General features: G+C 37.8%; 1 protein-coding gene across 5 annotated transcripts; it reads right to left on the minus strand.

Moving 5' to 3' along the window:
* Window positions 1-1,028: 1,028 nt before the first annotated feature.
* On the minus strand, window positions 1,029-19,110 carry LOC143885564 (uncharacterized). 5 transcript variants are annotated; one of them, XM_077389784.1, is made up of 8 exons: window positions 18,639-19,110; window positions 17,455-17,595; window positions 10,573-10,725; window positions 7,890-8,042; window positions 7,249-7,404; window positions 6,151-6,303; window positions 3,457-3,615; window positions 1,029-2,965 (listed from the first exon to the last, which is right to left on the minus strand). In XM_077389784.1, exons 1-8 carry the CDS (start codon window positions 19,093-19,095, stop codon window positions 1,110-1,112), a joined length of 3,228 nt encoding a protein of 1,075 aa, XP_077245899.1. In that variant the 5' UTR covers window positions 19,096-19,110; the 3' UTR covers window positions 1,029-1,109. The 5 variants fall into 5 exon arrangements, with proteins under 5 accessions (XP_077245899.1, XP_077245900.1, XP_077245904.1 ...); XM_077389785.1 differs by having other exon boundaries at window positions 3,457-3,612; window positions 18,639-19,107; XM_077389789.1 differs by lacking the exon at window positions 18,639-19,110 and adding an exon at window positions 17,813-18,613.
* Window positions 19,111-20,200: the final 1,090 nt, after the last annotated feature.

The following is a 20,200-nucleotide window of genomic DNA, read 5'->3' on the forward strand; positions in this document are numbered from 1 at the left end:
ATCCTATAGGGTTTGTGAATTTATCATCTCCATTTTCTATATTCCAATGACTAAGGTAAATGATATATATCTTGATGAGTTTGTGTTATATGGATTAACTATATAGTAGAATGTTTTGAGCAAGGTATTCCATATTGTTTGTTATAGATATGTATTATGTGACATGAAGCTACTTTTGAGTGTGATGATAGATCATACATGGGGCCTTGTTTTCACCATATATTATCTCTCTTTAGTGTGTATGATGTGCCATATATAATCAGTCGATATATCTGACACACGACATCCACATTGGATGTGGCAATTTGTGGACCATGACGAGAACAAGGGTTATAAAGCCCTATTTTTCACAGTGATCTTTTCTTCGTACTTGGAAACTTTTTATATGAGGAAATTGAACTCTATCAAAAGAAATGTTTACAAGGTTTATAAAGCCCTATGAAAAGAAAGTATCAAAATTTTTTTTTTCAAAATTTCTACTTTAAAACAAAAAAAACTAAATGTCAATTGTTTATTGTCTAGGACTAGATATATGCACCCATTGGCTACATATTACTATTTCCTCCTCTTCTTCCACTTCCGGGTTTCATTGGTAGTCGGTGGTGCAACGAACACATTGCAGGAGATGAAAAGATAGGAAATATTATATGAGAAGAAGATGACAAAATGGTCTTTCGAACCGTGAGACATGCCTCCTAGGTCAATAGTTTTTAAACTACCATTCATCCAGAAATTCAAAAACTTTGAGTAATTACTTAGTAAAATGTCTATATATATAGTGAAGATATCTCAGCTATCACTCTAAGAGGATGTTATAGTCTAAAGAGATTGCTAGGAACAACCAACACAATCTGGAACATCCTCACAATGCAGGTGATGATTATCTAACAATAATTTATTAAAAGTTCAAGCAGTTATTTTTTTGGTGCCATTCCAACCATATAATTGTTGATATATCACAACACCATTGCTTTGGGTAGGCGGTTTGATCTTTGTGGTCATAAGCCATTCATTGCAAAAATATCAAATTATTAACTTAAAACTCAAGATAAAGCTTATTATTAGTTCCAACAATCATTTTGCATTACAACTAAAGGAAAATTGTACCATTATTTGAAACAACAATTTTTCAAGTAAGTACGGAATTCTGAGAGCTTCTCAATCGACCGGTCAATATATGCATCCATAGCTCTGAAGTATTTATGCCTCCCATTTTTGTTGAGGATGAGAAAGCCGATGAATCCCCAAAATCCCAAAGCATATGACATTGCCATGAATGAGTAGAAAATCACAGGATTATCAAGAACCCTAGAATTTTTTCCCTCATCTACATGAGGTTGTGAAGGGCTTTCCAAGGAGCAATTTCTTTCTAGTGGTGGTCCACAAAGATTTGGATTTCCCTCATAGCTATCCTTACTAAATGTGGTAAGGTGTTTATCAAAAGGGATCTTTCCTGATAGGTTATTGTAGGCGACAGAGAAAACACCAAGTGAATCCAGTTGAGATAATTCATAAGGGATTCTCCCAACTAACTTGTTGTGGGAAAGATCCAAACTCTCCAAGCTTTTTAGGTTTTGAAAGGATTGTGGAAGATAGCCAGTTAGCAGGTTGTTGGAAAAATTTAATGAGTGAAGCGCTTCCAAGTCTCCTGTTTGGAATGGAATATCACCCTGCAATTGATTCATGGACAAATCAATTCCAGTCATCAAGTCAAAAGGAAGGCCCTCGTAATTGTAAGTTACACCCTTTGTGGTGAAAGAAGTTGAAGGCCTAAAAATAAAGTCTGTATCATTTAAAGAAACATAGGAAATTTGGATTTCATATATTTCCTTCCATGAACTTATGTTGTTGAGACAAGAAGGTATATTTCCAGAAAAAGAATTGTTGGAGAGATCCAAGGTATGGAGGTTACTTAGTTGACACAGTTGTATTGGAATGTTTCCTCGAAAGAAATTATTCCCTAAAAGAATTGATACCAATTTTGAGAGGGAGAATAACCAACTAGGAATAGTGTCGGATAGGGTATTTTTTCGCATATCAAGAATCATCAAGTCAGGGCTATTTAACAAGCTAGATGGAATTTTTCCAGTGAAGTTATTGTGGCTGGCAAATAAATATTGCAATCGTATCAAGTTAGCATCAACTGGGAGAATGTCTCCTTGCAATCTATTACTTGATATGTTGAGGTAAACCAGCTGATTGCAATTTTTGGTGAGTTGATGTGGCATTTCTCCTGAAAAGTTGTTGGAAGATAGGTCCAATATAGATAAGCTTTCTATTTCACCCATGGATGAGGGGATCCTACCTTGCAAAATATTTTTGGATAGGTTGAAGTAATTCAATTGAGGGAAGAGTGTGCCGATGTTTGTAGGAAGTGACCCGCTTAGATTATTGTCAGAGATATCTAGAACAGTGAGAAATGATATAGTGTTGTGGGTAGACTGAGGAATTGAGCCTTCGAACAAGTTACCCGTCAACGACAAGGAATCACTTGACATATTGTACAATAGCCAAGATGGGATGATCCCTTTAAGAGAGTTATGACCCAAATTTAATTCAGGTAACTTAACCTGGCTAGAAAGAAAGCTGGGAATGCTACGAGTGCTATGTTTGTTGAGGTTGCAATTTTCTAAGGACAACCACTGGAGTTGAAAAGTAGGAACCCAATATGGGTATTGGGTTTCGACTTCTAATTGGACATTGTTTGAAAGGTCAACATCTGAAAGTTGCGAGAGGTTGGCAAAACTAGAAAATGAGAACACACCCATGAACTGAGTATTTGAAAGATCAATAGACTCTATCTTCGTTAGGTTGTTGAAAATGAATGAAGGAATCTTCCCTGTAAAGCGATTGTTGGAGAGATAAAGCAGTCGCAGGTTATGCATGCCTTCCATACATGGATGAATGCCCTCAATTGAATTGCTCATGAGATACAAGTAACTTAGGTTCCTTAGTTTGCAAATCCCTGTAAGAATAAGACAGAGAGAAAATGGTAACAAAATTAGATTGATGTTGCAAAATGATAACGAGGAAGCCCCATTGTATGATTATGAGGCAAGATAAAATTCTTCGCTAAAAAACAAGTTTCTAATAAAATTTTATTTTTCTTTTTTTTCCAATTTATTAGTGTAAATGTAATTAGTCATATTTTGGGAAATAATATTCTCACACCTTGACTCAATGTAAGGCCTATCAAATGTAAGGATAAGATCAATCAAAGGTGGGACCCTCAAGACCACCAACTTCCTCCATTGGTTGTCTCTGTGTTGTGACTTGACTTGTGAGATCCAAAGATCTTAAAAGATGGGGTGGGAATATCATTTCCCATTTTCTTTATTAAATCTATAGTTTACTTTTCTTAAAGCGGGTAGTATTATGTCAGAAAAATAACAAAATCCTGTCAAAAAATACTTCACACATCATCATTTTGGGTGAGGAAATGCTACTGCCCCGTACCTATTGAGATGGCGCCAGATGTGAATGTCAGATTATTCTCTGCTAAATCCAGGGATTGAAGGGAGGTGAGGTTGCCTAGACATGATGGAAGACTTTGATCGTGAAGATTATTATCTCTGAGACGTAGATCCGTGAGTCTCTTCAAGCCACATAAACCTACTAAAAAAATGATCAGAAACCCAAAACCCATTTCATTTATTACTAAACAATAAATTGCTCTCAATGGAATATAAAACTAAAAATGCTAAAAAAATGCTAAAAAATCATCTCAAAGTTGTTGTTATCGGGTGGTTGTTGTTACATTACATATACACAGTATCTTTTAACCGTAGTGAACGAAACACTGTTTAAGGAGAGTTTTTTTTTTTTGAAAAAAATCTCTTTTTATTGGCATCGAGTTAGTACTTTGTTTAAAACTTTTATAGTAAAAACCCCCATTTTCTGTGGAAAATGTTTTAAGCACGTTTAAGATGGTATTAAATAATGGTATCGTTACGGTTTACTCCGGTCTTTGCCAAAGCATCCGCTATGGAGTTTGCGGACCTCCGTCTGTAAAATTGTGTGTTATTTGACTAATGGAAGGAAAATTGATACTTGAGCCAAGAAACGGTGTTCGTAACCTCGTTCATTTCGAAGTAACACCCTAGTGTCACGGGCCAAATATTTGAGCAACACAATAACCCGTGCGGCGCCCCAACATGCACAAATGCTAGGGCAAGCCTTCAATCGTGCAAGGCTTTAAAGGCCCTACACGCCAACACCCCTTGATGCTTCGAATGTGCACACAAACTCTAAGCTGTTCAACAGGCTACTTGGCTCAGATCTTGACATGCGCTTCTAGATACCCACACTCATGATCAGCCTGCATCACGAGTACATCGAACATAAGGCCTTGGGGCCTAATGCAAAGTCCATCGAGTACGAGACATGACGATGCCACGCACCAATCCGCCAAGCGCTGGGGCTTGGTCATCCAAGGAGCAAGATGCCCCATGGACTGATCCGCAAGGTGTACACCTTGCGAGGGCAACCGAAGTCGCCCCGGCACGAACCGATGGAAGACCTAGAGAATGGCCTATCCACCAGACGTACCGCGGTGCTGAAGTGCAAACAGTATACGTAGCCCCCAGCACCGGTCCGTACGCGCAATGCATGTGGGAACCCAACCCAACATACACTGTCTTTGGCCCCCATCCTCGACCAAAGAAACTGGAGCATCCCTATGGATAGCTCGCAGTCCGCACCCAAAGCTCCCTTAGGGCACGCCTACGAGTTGAAGTATGATTTCCTACTGTGTGCAACAGATGCACAAGCAAGTCCTCTTGCAACCCATGAGCAAGCCACCAAGGCTCCTGCCCACACCTGCTGGGCCTAACGGGGGAGGAGTCAGCAAGTCACGGGGTCAACTCCTCTTATAGAGTTTGGCCAACCAACCAGCTTAGCGGCGAGTGGCGACCAAAGGTGCTATAAACAACGCATTTCCAAGACACAACGAGACGAGACGGGATGGATTTTAATACCGGTTGTGTCCTGAACTGTTTCCCCGTGACACTAGTCTCGAGTCTGGATTCGGGCATCAATAGAAAGTACAAGGAGAGGTTGGGGTCCGACGATCATCCCATGTGTGCAGTGGGTGCCCATCTTCCTACGATGACTACTATTGATGATGGCAAGGGTTGGTCTCTCGGTGACTAGTGGCTGTTTAGAAACTGTTTACAACTATGTAGGCTAGCCTGTTGGGAACAAAAGGACTCTTGCACTAGTTGGGATAGATCGACACAATCCGGTAAGACTGTCTTTTACTGTGTTCCCTTTAAACCTATTCAGGTTGCACATGTGATACGACGGGTTTTGTAAAAAATTATAAATTTTGGATCCAATTAGCATGCCAAAAAAGGGTAAAAGATAACTTTTGACTCCCTAATTGTTATCAGGTTGCTCGATGGGCTGGATGGGAGATCTCCCTCTCCATGGAGAATTTCAGAGTTGATTGTTGAGAACTTGAGATACTTGATCGCGTGAAGGGTCACCATGTCCCGTTCCATCTTGTAAGGAGATCATGCAACTTTAGAGTTTTTTTATTTTCTCCCCTCATAGTTTCATAAGATTTCTTGTGTTGTGTTTTCTTTGTGTTTTTTGTGGCTGCTTGGAATAAATTTTCAGTAGTTCAAAAAAAAAAAGGTAAAAAACAACTTCTAGAAAGGCCTGTGTAGTACGTAGAATAACATAACAAGAAAGATGCTAAATTATTTGTAGGCCTTAATCTGACAAATGGGATCTCAGTTAGGCATAAGACTTGGACAATATGGATTGCCTCATGATGGTCCACTTGATCAACGGTTTTGATTACACCCTGACCATATGTAGAACTTAATGTTGACCCTAGGCTTGACCCTAACCATGACCACTCAAAGTAATAACATAATTAGTCCTCTAAACATGTGGAGGACTTCACTATTGGTTTTGATATACGTATAAGATATGGCCCAGTCATTGTATTGGTTGTCTCTGGGTTTTGAGATCCAAAGATCTTAAAAGAGGGGGTGGGAATATCATTTCCCATTTTCTTTATTAAATCTATAGTTTACTTTTCTTAAAGCGGGTAGTATTATGTCAGAAAAATAACAAAATCCTGTCAAAAAATACTTCACACATCATCATTTTAGGTGAGGAAATGCTACTGCCAAAAAATACCTGTTGAGATGCCAAATGTGGATGTCAGATTATTCTCTGCTAATTCCAGAATTTCCAGGGAGGAGAGGTTGCCTAGACATGATGGAAGACCTTGATTGTGAAGATTGTTATCTCTGAGACCTAGATACGTGAGTCTCTTCAAGCCACATAAACCTACAAGAAAAATGATGAAGACATAAACACCCAAAATCCATTTCATTTATTACTAAACAATAAATTGCTCTCAATGGAATATAAAACTAAAAATGCTAAAAAAATGCTAAAAAATCATCTCAAAGTTGTTGTTACCCCAACTTTCCAACTTTATTACCCCCACTATATTTTTGTAAATGACAAAATTTTTAATGCATTTTTTTTGTGTTTTCATTTTTTTGTGTTCCCATCTTAGGTATTGTATTAGTGTATATTCTAGGCTACTAATGTTGACACTCCCATTATTTGATAATTGCACTAACTCATCTTGTCTTTTATCATTTAAATAGCTGTCAAAGGTTATTATAGTTCCCCAAAAGCACTCAAAGCAATTAAGGAAGAAAAGACAAGCTGAGATTCTGCAATTATGAAAACAGAGTAGTGCCAAATTCTATTGTCACAAGGTTGGAAGATTATTTTAGGGGGACTGATATCTGCACTACCGTGTTTTGATAATGACACTACAATATTCAAGATGGTATAAACATGTCACTCATAAAAGGTGCAAAACAAAGTGAGTCATGGCATTATCCAAATATGGTCTGCCGGTCTGCCTTAGTTATACTATATCACATGTCACTGTACTTATATCATCTTTTAAAGCATGTGTGGATGTGCAGAAAAGTTTTATATTACTTATATGAAAAATGCTAAAAAAATCACCCTTAGATTTTTTTCCTATTGATCACTTTCTGGGCCCACTGGTGCCATGTGGAAGTTGATCAATTCTGTTGATTTAGCTGACAGCCACAAAAATGGGCTCTTTATCATTTTCCCAATCTTGATCAGATGCTATTTTCTTTCTTAAATGTATAGTTTACTTTTCTTAAAGTAAACAATAAAATCCTGTCAAGAAATACTCCACACATCATCATTTTGGGCGAGGAAATGCTAATAGCCCCGTACCTGTTGAGATGGCGCCAAATGTGAATGTCAGATTATTCTCTGATAATTCCAGGTTTTGAAGGGAGTAGAGGTTGCCCAGACATGATGCAAGACTTTGATCGTGAAGATTGTTATCGCTGAGATCTAGTTGCGTGAGTCTCTTCAAGCCACATAAACCTACAAGAAAAATGAACAAGACATAAAAACCCAAAACCCATTTCATTTATTACTAAACAATAAATTGCTCTCGCTGCAAGGGAAATATCTCGAAGTTTTATATTACTTATATGAAAATTGCTAGAAAAATCACCCTTAGATTATTATTTTTCCTATGATTACTTTTTAGACCCACTTGTGTCATGTGGACATGATCAATCAATCCTCGTTTTTATGGTTTCTCCAAAAAGAAAAAACATGTTAACTTTTTATTATTATATTTTTCATAGGCCTATGACAGTCATTATATGCCGTGATCAGTTGGCCTTTCGAAAATTGAAAAAGGGTGCAGCTTCTGAAGATCCCCAGATACCATAAGGACTATACCAAAAGCGTATTGTATGCATCATCATATCATTGAAATTATGAGATAAGTGAAAGTGAAGAGAAAAACTACTTCAACCATCATCATTTCAGATGAGAAAAATATTATTGCCACTCCGTACCTGTTGAGATGCCAATTGGGTTTCTAAGATTATTAAACGATAAATCTAAATATTTCAGGGACGAAAGGTTTCCTAGACATGATGGAAGACTTCGATCATCAAGTTGGTTTCGCGAGAGAGATAGAGTCTTGAGTCTCTTCCAGCTGCATAAACCTACAGGAAAATGATGAAGACAAAAACATATGAGCACATTTAATATAGGAGAGTGATAAATCGACTCCCATATATCTTAAATCGACTCCCCATGTGTCTTTCTCTCTCCTCTGGGTTAGAGAGAGAAAGAGGAGGGAGATAGACACATGGGAGTCGATTTAAGATATTTGGGAGTCGATTTATCACTGCCCTTAATTTATTACCAAAAAACAAATTCCTTTCAATGCAAAGGACAAAAATCAGATTTCTATATTACTTAAAAGAAAAAAGCTAAAAAAGTGATTCTCGGCCTTGTTTTCTTTTGGATAGACACATTGTGAGATGTTAGAGATCCAAAGCAATGCTAACGAAATAAACGGATTAGATCAATCAAAGGTGTGACTCTCATGACCACCAACTTCCGGCATGCCTCAAAGCCCCAACTTGCCTCCATAGTAGTTTTATATTATGTGTGGGCCAATGGACCCGCGTTCCATTTCTTTTTTTGCATAATTTGTCCAAGAAATTTATTTTTTTAATAGCATTGATCAACATATGAGCATCAGTTGAATGACTTTGATAGCCAAAAAATGGACCCCACCTTACAACAAAAATATGTTGTTTTAGCTAAAACCGAATAGACAATTTTCACTAGTTCAAGAAAAAAAAAGGTAAAAGACAGCTTCTAAGTCCTAGAATGGCGTATGTGGTACGTAGAATAACACACAAAAATATTTAAGGATGTCCTCCTACTTATGTGGAAGGAGGGAAATCTCTTCTCATACAAAACATGAAGCATTAGTGTCAGATCTTTTCTTATAGTATTGAGGCAAAGTTTGTTCCATGCTACAAGACTGCGATACAGGCACTATGGTTGTAGAATTTTATTACAAGGCTTGGAGTCGTACACTCATATCTCTAGGCTATATCTTATTTATTGGGATAATGCTACAGTAGGTTTCTTCTCTAAGGAGAAAGAAGAGTGACAATGACAATAAGCATAATTACTTAAAGTATCATATTGTTAGGGAGAACGTTAGGGATCATCATTTGGGTATTAAGTACATATACACTGTGATGATAGTTGCATACCAAGTGACAAAAAAAGGCTTCCATACATATCACATAAGGGGCATGTAGAGCATATGGGATTCTGTTATGTTTGAGACAATCGTGAAAGAATATGCTAAAAAAATATGGAGATGCTAACCAATCAAGCCTTGCTTTAAGGATCCTACTAAAAGAAGCTAAAGCTTTGATATTTAGAGGCCTTAATCTGACAAATGAGATCTCGATCAGTTAGGCATAAGACTTGGACAATATGGGTTGACTTATGATGGTCAACTTGATCAACGGTCTTGATTACACCCCTGACCATATGTGGAACTTAATGTTGACCCTAGGCTTCATCCTAACCATGACCACTCAAAGTAATAACATAATTAGTCCTGTAAACATGTGGAGATGATATAACTATAAGATTTGGCCCAGCCATTTATTGGTTGTCTCTGTGTTGTGCCATGTGGAGATGATCAAATTCTGTTGATGTAGATGAATTTATCACCGCCCTTTTTAATGGGATTAGAAGTTGAGCCTAGTCTTATCCTAACCGAAAGCCCGAAAGTACCCTAACCAAATTCGTTCTCCTCTTTAGACAAAGTGGGTGTTTTTGTCTGTTTGCAAAACCTGGGTTAGGGCTTCCTTAAACACCAATAAATGCAACTTTTGGGTGGTTTTTCTAGAGTGGAAAGGCCATCTTGGAGTCCAGAAATCGTGATCCAAGTAAGATTTAAGTTCTGTTGATTTGGAATAATGTCGTTTGAGACGATCTCCGTGATTGATCTCGGATTCCTTGGGATTCATCTTGTTCTTGGATCTCCAACGAACCCAAGATCTTTCTCTGGGCTAATGGATTTTGACCTATATCTTAGATTCTCCTCTGATCGCCACACCAATGGACCCACTTTCCCTTTCTTCCCCTTTAATTCCCTTTTTTTTTTTTGCCTAATTTGTCCAAGAAAAACAAATCTTTTTTGGATGGCATTGATCCACCAGCATATGAGCATGAATTGAATGGCTCGGATAACCAAACAATGGATCCCACCTTACAACAAAAATATGTTGTTCTTGCTCAAACCGAATAGACAATTGATCAATAATCTTAGAAATCCACTTGGCATCTCAACAGGTGGGTATTTTTGTTATTTTAAAAATTGAAGGAAGGAAAATTTGTTCATTTCGCCATGAGACATGATACTAGCCTATTTGTTAATTTCGCCAACGACAGTCATTATCTGATCTCCCCATCCATGTGGACAAGATGAGTTAATTTGCTCTATTGTCAAAACAAGTTTGTGCCTTGATCAGTTGCCTTTCGAAAATTGAAAAAGGGTGCAGCTACTAAAGATCCCCATATACCCTAAGGCCTATACCAAAAGCATATTATATGCATCATCTTATCATTGAAATTATGAGATAAGTGAAAGTGAAGAGAAAAACTACTTTAACCATCATCATTTCGGATGAGAAAAATACTATTGCCACTCCATACCTGTTGAGATGCCAAGTGGATTTCTAAGATTATTAGATGATAAATATAAATCTTCCAGGGACGAAAGGTTTCCTAGACATGATGGAAGACTTCGATCATCAAGTTGGTTTCCCCAGAGATGTAGAGTCTTGAGTCTCTTCAAGCTGCATAAACCTACAAGAAAATGATGAAGACAAGAAAATATGAGCAAATTTCATTTATTACCAGAAAACAAATTCCTTTCAATAAAAAGGAAAAAAAAATCAAATTTCTATATTACTTATAAGAATAATGCAAAAAACAGTGATTCTTAGGCCCTGTTTTCTTTTGGATTAAATCAATCAAAGGTGTGACTCTCATGACCACCAACTTCCCTGCGATGATGCCCGCATAAAATGGACCCAATTTCCGTTTCTTCCCCTTATATTCCCTTTTTTCTTTTTCTTTTTTTGCATAATTTGTCCAAGAATAAAATTCATTTTAATAGCATTGATCTACCAACATATGAGCATGAGTTGAATGACATGGATAGCCAAAAAATGGACGCCACCTTACAACAAAAATATGTTGTTTTAGCTAAAACCGAATAGTCAATTGCAAGAAGGAAAATTTGTTACTTTTGCCAAGAGACATGATACTAGGTTCTTTAACCAACCCTCGTTTTAAGGTTTCCAAAAAAAAAAAAGGTTAACTTTGTTTTATTATATTTTCATAGTCTACGAGATAAATAGTCATTATCAATTCTCCGCATCCTTGAAGACATATAACTTCCTGGGCTCACATCCTGGGCCCTCCACTTGTGCCCTGTGGACGTGATCTGTTTCGTTAACTAACTGGCGAACATAAACCTGGCACATTATTGTTTGCCCAACCTTAATTGAATGATCCTAGCACTTGAGAATTAGGCTTCGTTAAGGTTTTCTCTATCAGAAGCTAAAGCTTTTGATTATTTATAGCAGTTAATTGGGTGAATGGGATGTCCATTAGGTACAGGACTAGAACCATATGGGTTTTCCTCATCATGTTTCACTAGATCAATGATCTTGATTCCACATCCTTGTCCCTATGTATGACATGATGTTGACGCTAGGCTTGATCGTAAGACTCATTTGAGGTTTTCCTTGAGTGATGTTCTGTTTAAGGGTCAGTCACAAAAGGCTAACCTGCTAATTTTCTCTTATAATTACAATACCTCGATCAAATGAAGTCTACTTTAGGGTATGTCCTCCTAGTTATGTGCAAGGAGGGAAATCTCATCTCATAGAAAACATGAAGCATTAGTATCAGGTCTTTTCTTCTAGTATGGAGGCAAACTTTGTTTCGTGCTACAAGACTGCGATAGGAGCACTATGGTTGCAGAATTTCGTCACAAGGCTTGGAGTTGTTTACTCATATCTCTAGGCTATATGTTATTTATTGGGATAATTCTACAGTAGGTTTCTTCTCTAAGAAGTAAGAAGGGTGACAATGAAAGTAGACATAATTACATATAATATCATATTGTTAGAGAGAACATTAGGGATCATCAGTTGGCTGCTAAGTACATATACACTGTGATGATAGTTGCATACTAAGTGACAAAAAGAGGCTTCCATACATATCACATTAGGGGCATGTAGAGCATATATGATTGATCAGTTCATTTAGGCCCTGTTTGTGTTTGGATTTTAAGAATCATTTATGAGTCTCAAACTATTATTGAACTCAAAATTACATTTAATTTTTACTCCAGTAATTAGATTTGAACTCACAATCCATTCTAAAAATCTAAAACAAACAGGGCCTTAGTGTTTGATCGAGATTACGAGACACTTTTAAATTTAATTTTGACACTAATTTTGGTGATTCGTATCATATGCAAAGTTTTAAATTTCGGTTTCGGTGTCGGTTTCGGCCACCACCGAAACCGAAATGTTTCAGTTTTAGGCCGAAATTTCGGCCAAAATGTTGCCGAAATTTCGGTTGAAATTTCATTTTTGGACTTTTTTACAAAATTTCCACCAAAATAGCAAAAATTTCAACCGAAATTGACACCGAAAAATTTCCGAATTTCTGTAAAATTTCAGCTAAATCTTGTAAAGAAACGACTTCATGTGAATTTCGTTTCGGTTTTATGCCGAAACCAAAACATTTTGTTCGGCCGAAATTTAAAACCATGATCATATGTAAAGTGTATACATTTGGATATAGTCAAAGGAAGATTAACCACGAATGCATATTAGTTAGTCTTATCATAAAGAGTGCACCACATTAAGTACTCATAAAAGGAAATCATTATTTCTGTGATATATGGAATGTAATGCTCATTATTTGGGTATTTGCTGCCATGACCTATCTATTTAGTTGTCTTTACATGAATGTATATTTTCCCTGAAAGACTAGACTAAAGAGATTATTTGTTAAGGAAATGATGTATGCCCATACTTCAGAAATTTAAAGTGTCCAAAGCCCGGTCTTTTTTTACCCAGAACATAGCAGTGTCAATATCGACCACTGGGAGAATGCTGGAATAATCTCTCGTGAGATCTAATAGGGTAGCCGACATTGCCACTTAGATTTTTTATTAATCCGTGTTTAGGATTTTTGCTAAAATGGATTTTAGATAAATTAAAGATTAAATCTATTAGAAGTTCAACTTTAAGAAGGAAGGTGTGTTTCACTAGGAGGATTAACCCCAATCTCTTTTATTAATATGGCTTTCTAATTGATGGGAGCAAGAGATATTCATATCTCGGGATTTCTTATGATTTTTCTTTGATATACCAAAGGTAAGGCCAAAGATTCTATTGATCTGAGCATCACGACTTGGCTATATTGCAAAATCATTCCAATGATCAACATTACTCAAAGATAGGAGCATTTTCAATAGTAGCACATATCATAAAGCACTGTCAATATGATCATCATGGCAAGAGGTACGATCAATTTTCCACATCTTTTATTTGACTTAGATACTAACACAAATTTCTATATCACTTCTATGAAAAATGCTAAAAATGTCACTCACACCTCGGTTGTTTGAAGCTAAATTTCGATGGTTCTAGCTTTGGCAACCCAGGTTTGACCGGCATCGGAGGCCTTATTAGAGACAAGACTGGTGATACTAAGCGAGCCTTCCCTGGGCCTTTTGGTATCAAGGAATCTAACAAAGCGGAAGTGAGGGCTGCTTTCCAAGACATCAGACTGGTGGCATGGTTTTAAATTTTAGCTGAAATTTCGGAATTCGGCCAAGACCGAAACAAAATTCACAATGGATCATTTGTTTTATACGGTTTCATTGAAATTCCAAATTTTCACTTTCGTGCTTATTTACAAGATTTCCACCCAAATTTTAAATATTCCCATCGAAATTTTAAAGATGTCCACCAAAATTTCCACAGAAATTATCGAAAAGTCCACCAAATTTGCGGAAATTTTGTAAGCCCAATGGTTCAACGATCACCCCTGTTTTGATTGATCCCAAACCCAAATTGATTGTAATTTATAATCTAATGATTCACTTGTTAGTATTGTGGATTAAGTTCAGGTCAATATGAGATTACTCCACTAGCAACTCAAATGGAAAGCCTCATGACAAGCACATCAAGGAGTGAAAAAGTCCTTCTCTTTGGTCGATCATATTTCCTCCATTGAGAGTTTTACAGTTTTCCATTGAATTTATTCACAGAATAAAAAAACAGAGCATCACACATTGCTCTGCCTCCATTGCTTTTTTTTCCTTGGATCATACTAGGAAAACTATCCCCATCACACGAACTGCAGCTTATTAGGATACTTGAGGAATTCTCTTTGTTTTCATGGGACTTAGAGTTTTAGAGATTTAGCAATTGGAGGAGAGCCTCATTGTTCGATTCCATATCCTTGAGTGTTCTTTTTCGCTTTGTTCTGGACTTGCAATCCATTCGGTCCTCTCTGCCTTCATTGCTGGACTTTGTCTCTGAGATCTTTCCTTATAAAGATCTAATAGATCAAAATAGAAAATGAAGGAATCTATTCATGTTTTTCATGCAATTTCGAAAGCCTTCCTTGAATAGAATTGAAATGGGGAAATGAGTCATCTAGGAGGCAATAAAACCACTGTGTTTTTACACTACTTCATGGCAGATAATTCGTCTTTGGGAAAATTGATCATTCGTCTTAATGGAATACAGAGTGCTAACTGTTAACAACAAGTATTGTGGATCCTATACTTATTATCTTCTTACATCTCTACAAAACAACAAATCCACTTGATCTTAAAGGATTCAACTTTTGTTTCTTATATTCTACAAGAACACAGAAACAGAGTACCAGGCGACACTCTATTTTTGAGGAAATTCAATGCCTTCTGGTTGTTCGATCCAAACACTGGTATATGAGAATTGGTAGTGCTGAACCTTTGATCCGTTTTGAGCTGGAAGGAGAAAAGACATCGTGCTCTGTTATCGTGGAAATCAACAATGGGGAGTTTGAGTTGCCATCTGCTTGTTGTTACTCATCAACATTATATCCTGGCTTGAGGCGATAGTTTTCTGAACTGGTCCACCTGAATACAATGGCATTCCGGATCTACAAGTTCCGGCTCTCCACTCTAGAATTCTGCGGTCCTGTTGCTCCTTCTCTCTCGTTTATATTTTTTTCCCTCCAATACTTGGGTTCCAGTGCCAGATCTGAGTTTCCTAGAACAGGAGAACTTAGAGCTAAAGGTATTCAGTTACCAATTTGATACTTCTTAATATCTTTTCTGGATCTACTTCTCCTCTTCACAATAAACTCGAACCAGTTCAGAGAGTGAAGCAAACCTCGCTAAACTCCAATCCAGTTAGCTATTGTCAAATAACAAGCTAGATGATCTGGCCAAATCGAGTTTACTAAGGAGCAATCATTGGAGGAGTTTCTTTTAACCTGGAGCTTGCGAAACTCAGATTGCTTTGCAGCTTCCATCACTGAAACACAACTGAATCCTAAAGAATCAAAAGTCCTTGGTTGGAAGAATCTTCAATCTGAGAGTTCAATTTGAGCAGCAGTATAGAGATTTGCGAGCATTAATTTCACAAAGAATATAGTGATAGCGAAGCCTCAGCCTGACCAGAATTCTAAAACTCATTTCTGGAGAGTGAGTTGATCGAACTTCATCACTGTTGTTGAAAGCTCTGCATTTAGATCCAAGTCTTGAAGATCAGATCTTCAGAGTTTTCGCTAACCTTTTGGAACTAGCATGACAATTTGATCTAAAAGTGGCGATCTACATCAATTAATGTGTGTACATGAGCAGGTTGATGATAGATTCTTGTGTGGAGACAGGGGAGTATGACACACAAAGTGAGATTTGTGAGGATTGTGGTACACAAGTTGAGATTTGGGAGGATTGTCAGTCTGATGTCGTAGATACAAAGGAGCACTTCATAGAGGATGATGAAGAGTCGATGGCATTTGCAGAGGACGACCATATTGTGCCTAGGGGTGTGGGCAGTGGATGGCCTAGATCTTGAGATGACAAGGGACCATTTTGACTTAATAGAGCTTTTCTTTCACGATCCTTTTGTAGATCATGATAGAACATTATGGCAGAAACATTTGAGTCATGAGGATAGCCTTGGGGCATAAAACTTACTTGAAATTCAAGATGGAGATAAAAACAAGGCACCATCAGAAGTAGCCTGGTGGTGCGATACACCATTGACAACGAGGCAAGGTGATGACACGGATCGGCCCAGAGCGAAGGGCCTTGCTAAAGAAAGCTTTGTCTTTGACCTAGGAATTGGCTTCATTGCCTCCTTGGCCGAACAAAGGGGACGGAATCCCTAAACCCCTAGAACCTGTGTCGAGTCTGCCTGGAGAAAGATGCGAGCTTGAGGAAATGCTCTTTTGAAGGGGGAGAGTACGAGGAGCGCAGGTTTCTTTTTAACATACAATTGTCAGATTTTTACTTTCCTTTGTGTACAGGTGGTTAGATGTAGTAATGTCAATGTTGTAATATGAGAGTCAATATAGGGTAGAAAGGATGGTAGGGCATAATCGGTTGGGAGGGGGACTGATTGTTGAAAGGCTTTGGAGGCCACAAATTTGCCACATTACCAGCCATGTGGCAACTAGAGGATGCCATGAAGAAGTGGGACTGCTTTGAAAGCACAAGAACACACCATGCGTGGGAGCTTAGAGAAGGGGGGGTCATTTGGGCAAGAAGGGACCACATGATTGGGAGCCTTACAAGAAGCCATGTGGCATGCCACCTTAGCAAGCCAGCTGGCTTGAGCTGTCACAAGATGGCAGCAGCTTCTAGTAGACTTCTCTCCCTCTATAAATAGAGGAGAGGAGTTTCATTTGTCGTAGTTTTATAAGGTAAGATTGGAAGTTTTGGTAAGAGTTGGGTAGAGCGTCAACCTCTAAGGAGTGGACGAATCCCACCGAGGAAAAGTAGTGAGAGATTCCTTCCAAGTAAGTTGCTCCATTTCATCTCCTTGATCTTGAATTTTTTTGAATGCAATCAGTCCCAATCTTGTAAAATTTCTCTTTCAAGTCAGCTTTGAATCTGCAAGGGTCTTTCCCATCTCATGTTATCTCTATATTCAAATGACGAGTGTGAAGAGAAATTAAGGAATCTCCATAGCTTTCACCTACTAAATCAGTTCTGCATCCATAGTGATCAGATCTGATCATTTTTCCTAAGCGATCTATGGGCTAAGAAAATTAGAAACATGTTCTTTAATGAGTTGGAGTTAACGTTCTGTTTTAAGTCTTTCGTTTCAGCCGATCGGTTTTGAGTTGTTAACAATGTTCCAAGATAAAGATCAAAGTTGTTCAGCTTAAGACCCATTTCCTACTCACCTGTTCCACATCACTAATTCTAAATGGAAAATTTACTCTTTGGTTTTTCACCCTGCTTCAACAAACACAGAAATGAAATGGCAAAATGTAGAATACCAGGTAAGTCTCCTTTCAGGTTATTCGAATGTAAGAACAAGCGTTCCAATGCAGAGAGATTGCTCAGCAGACACGGTGGAAGTGCTTCAAGATTGTTGCGGCTAAGATCCAAATATTGTAGGTTTTTCAAACCACATAATCCTGCAAGAAATGGGCAAATTATAGTGAAAAAGCTTTTTACAAATGAGAAAACTAAGAAGAAAAGAAGAGAAGATGTTTCATACAAATCATAAACGTGAATCAATTTCCATCCAAGGCATGTCGTTAGAATATGATTCTATCGACTATTACTCCACTAAATATTTATTGGAATTTTTGTATGTGTGTGAGTTTGTAAAATTCGATCTAGACTCGATACCTGACAAGGATTGGCTGCTTTGGTTGAGCATATTGCCCCCAAGAGACAACCCCTTCTGTTTGGTTGCCGGGTTTTTTTTGTTCCTGGGAGTTATGTGGGAGAAAAAAATACCCTGGGAGATAGGTGGGAAAAAAAAGTCCTAGAAGTATCCTGGTAAAATAAAAATCCCATGTTTAGTTGACCGGATTATGGTGGGAAAATAAAAAACCTTTGTTTGGTTGCTTGAACTGTTGGGTAGAAAAAAATTCTTCTCAAGCTTATTTTTGGTTCCTGAGTTTATTTTTGTTCCTGGGGTTATCTTGTGATGGGATGAAAAGGCAATCATTACAAAAGTGGGATTAAAAAATTCACCCCACAAGTAATCATTACAAGAGTGGGATTAAAATAAACCTAGTGCTAAAAGGCAACCAAACATGGGATGAGACCAAAATTTAACTAACTCTCCCACATAACTCCCAGGAACAAAAAAAACCCGGCAACTAATGAACCCTGCAAAAAGGAAGAGACGATGGGAGAGTGAGGTGCTGATGACTATATTTCCTCCCCCTTTATAATAATAGTAAAAAATATATGGGCCTCATGCCGGTAATGATTGTTAGATATCACTGTTTTCATTTGTCTGTTGTTGTTTTTGTTCTTTTGTCCTTTTGGAGAATTCCAGAAAAATATATAGACGGTGAATCCATTTTAGGTCATTGTTGAACTAAAAGAAAAACCTGATTTGCTAAGCATCCATCAATATCTTTGAATTGCCTAAGAAAAGAGATTGAGGGTTTTTATGCAATTTGAGGAAGTCTTTTATAAAATTGGAGGAAACGAGCATTACCTTCTGGCATAACCCATCCACCGATCTGATTAAACCCCAAATATAGTGACTCCAATTCTTTGAATTGGGCAAACAGAGTAGCATTAGGATACCACACTCCTAATGAAGGATCCCTTGCACCTATAAGGTCGATTCCTATCACGTGAGATGAAGAATTAGAGCATGATACACCCACCCATTGACAGCAATCCTCTCCAACCCAGTCTTTTAAGACCGAATAAGTAGCATTATTTGGATAGTCGTTGACGGAGTCTTTCAATTGTAAGAGAGCTTTTCTCTCTTCCTCCAAACATGCTTCGCCCCCATAAAAGCAGCAATACACACTCACAAACAACAACACCCCAACAATACTATACGCATGTAAACCCCTCATATTTTTAACAAGTTTATCTCCGAACTCCAAACTCCAAACTCCAAACAAAAAGCTCGGTTGTAGTTTCACTCTAAGCTTAAACATAGATATATGTAGAGAAGGAAAGGTGGAAGGTGGATCCAAAGTCTTCCCGTCTTTGCCACCTCACTGTTCGTAAATCTAGACGGTCCAAATGTCCAAATAAGGGAGAAAACACGTACTAATAGTGACATCTCATAAAGAGTGAGACCCACAAGTGTGACAGGAAAGGTGGTCTCTTTTTCTATCCATCTAACATGAGAGTCAAGAGAATACTTCCACTGCGTGCTTCACACTCTAAATCACTCATCAATAATTAAAGGATGGTAGGTCTCACACTCATTATCATTTTGTGTAACCTTTATTTATTTATTTTCTATTTATTTAAAGAAGATGAAGGTATATATATATTACAAATGAGAATTTAGATCAAAGACACTTTTGGTCAATCTAGACCGTCAAAAAACTGCAGAGCTATTAAAAAAGATTTTCAAGTCTATTAAAAAAGAAAAAGACAAACCACTAAAAAATAAATAAAAAGACAAGTTAAGTAGGAGCAATTGTTCAAACATAGTTGTGCTGATATCATTTCCCATAATATAAATAATAAGAAAACAAAGAAAGCGATGAAGATTTTATCGCCCCACTGTAGGATAATGCGCCCCGCTGGTCATGTGATTCTACGTCAAAAAGCGTTAAAGTCTGCCCCAGTTCCAATTAACATGGGGCGCATTATCCTAAGGGGGGGGGCGAAAACAATAATCTCCCATAAAATCGGTTTGGGTCTTTTCGAGTGTTGACCCGACCCGACCACGAATTTGTCACGCGTGGTGGCCGGCACGCGGATCCCTGAGTGGGCCCAACTACCGGACCTCGTCGTCAGAGAAACTACGAAACCTCTTGCTTTTTCCATGTCCGTGGAAAATTGCGAGAGCCATCGGAATAGGCTGGAAAAGAGTAGCAGGGGGGCCCACAAGCCTACTTTTTTTCGTTTTTTCCTGAATTAAACTATTGAATATGATGAATAGGTGGATCCCACAAAGAAAAAACGATGGTCTTGATTGCTCGATCATGACTTGCACTCTTGAGATTCCATTTCCTACTTTCGTTGTCACCCTTTATTTATTTATTTTTTATTTATTTAAAGAAGATGCAGGTTTATATATATTAC

This window comes from Tasmannia lanceolata, unplaced genomic scaffold (genome assembly GCF_043159265.1).
Source record: "Tasmannia lanceolata isolate RefF3 unplaced genomic scaffold, GAP_Taslan_0.1 ptg000008l, whole genome shotgun sequence".
Lineage (NCBI taxonomy): Eukaryota > Viridiplantae > Streptophyta > Magnoliopsida > Canellales > Winteraceae > Tasmannia > Tasmannia lanceolata.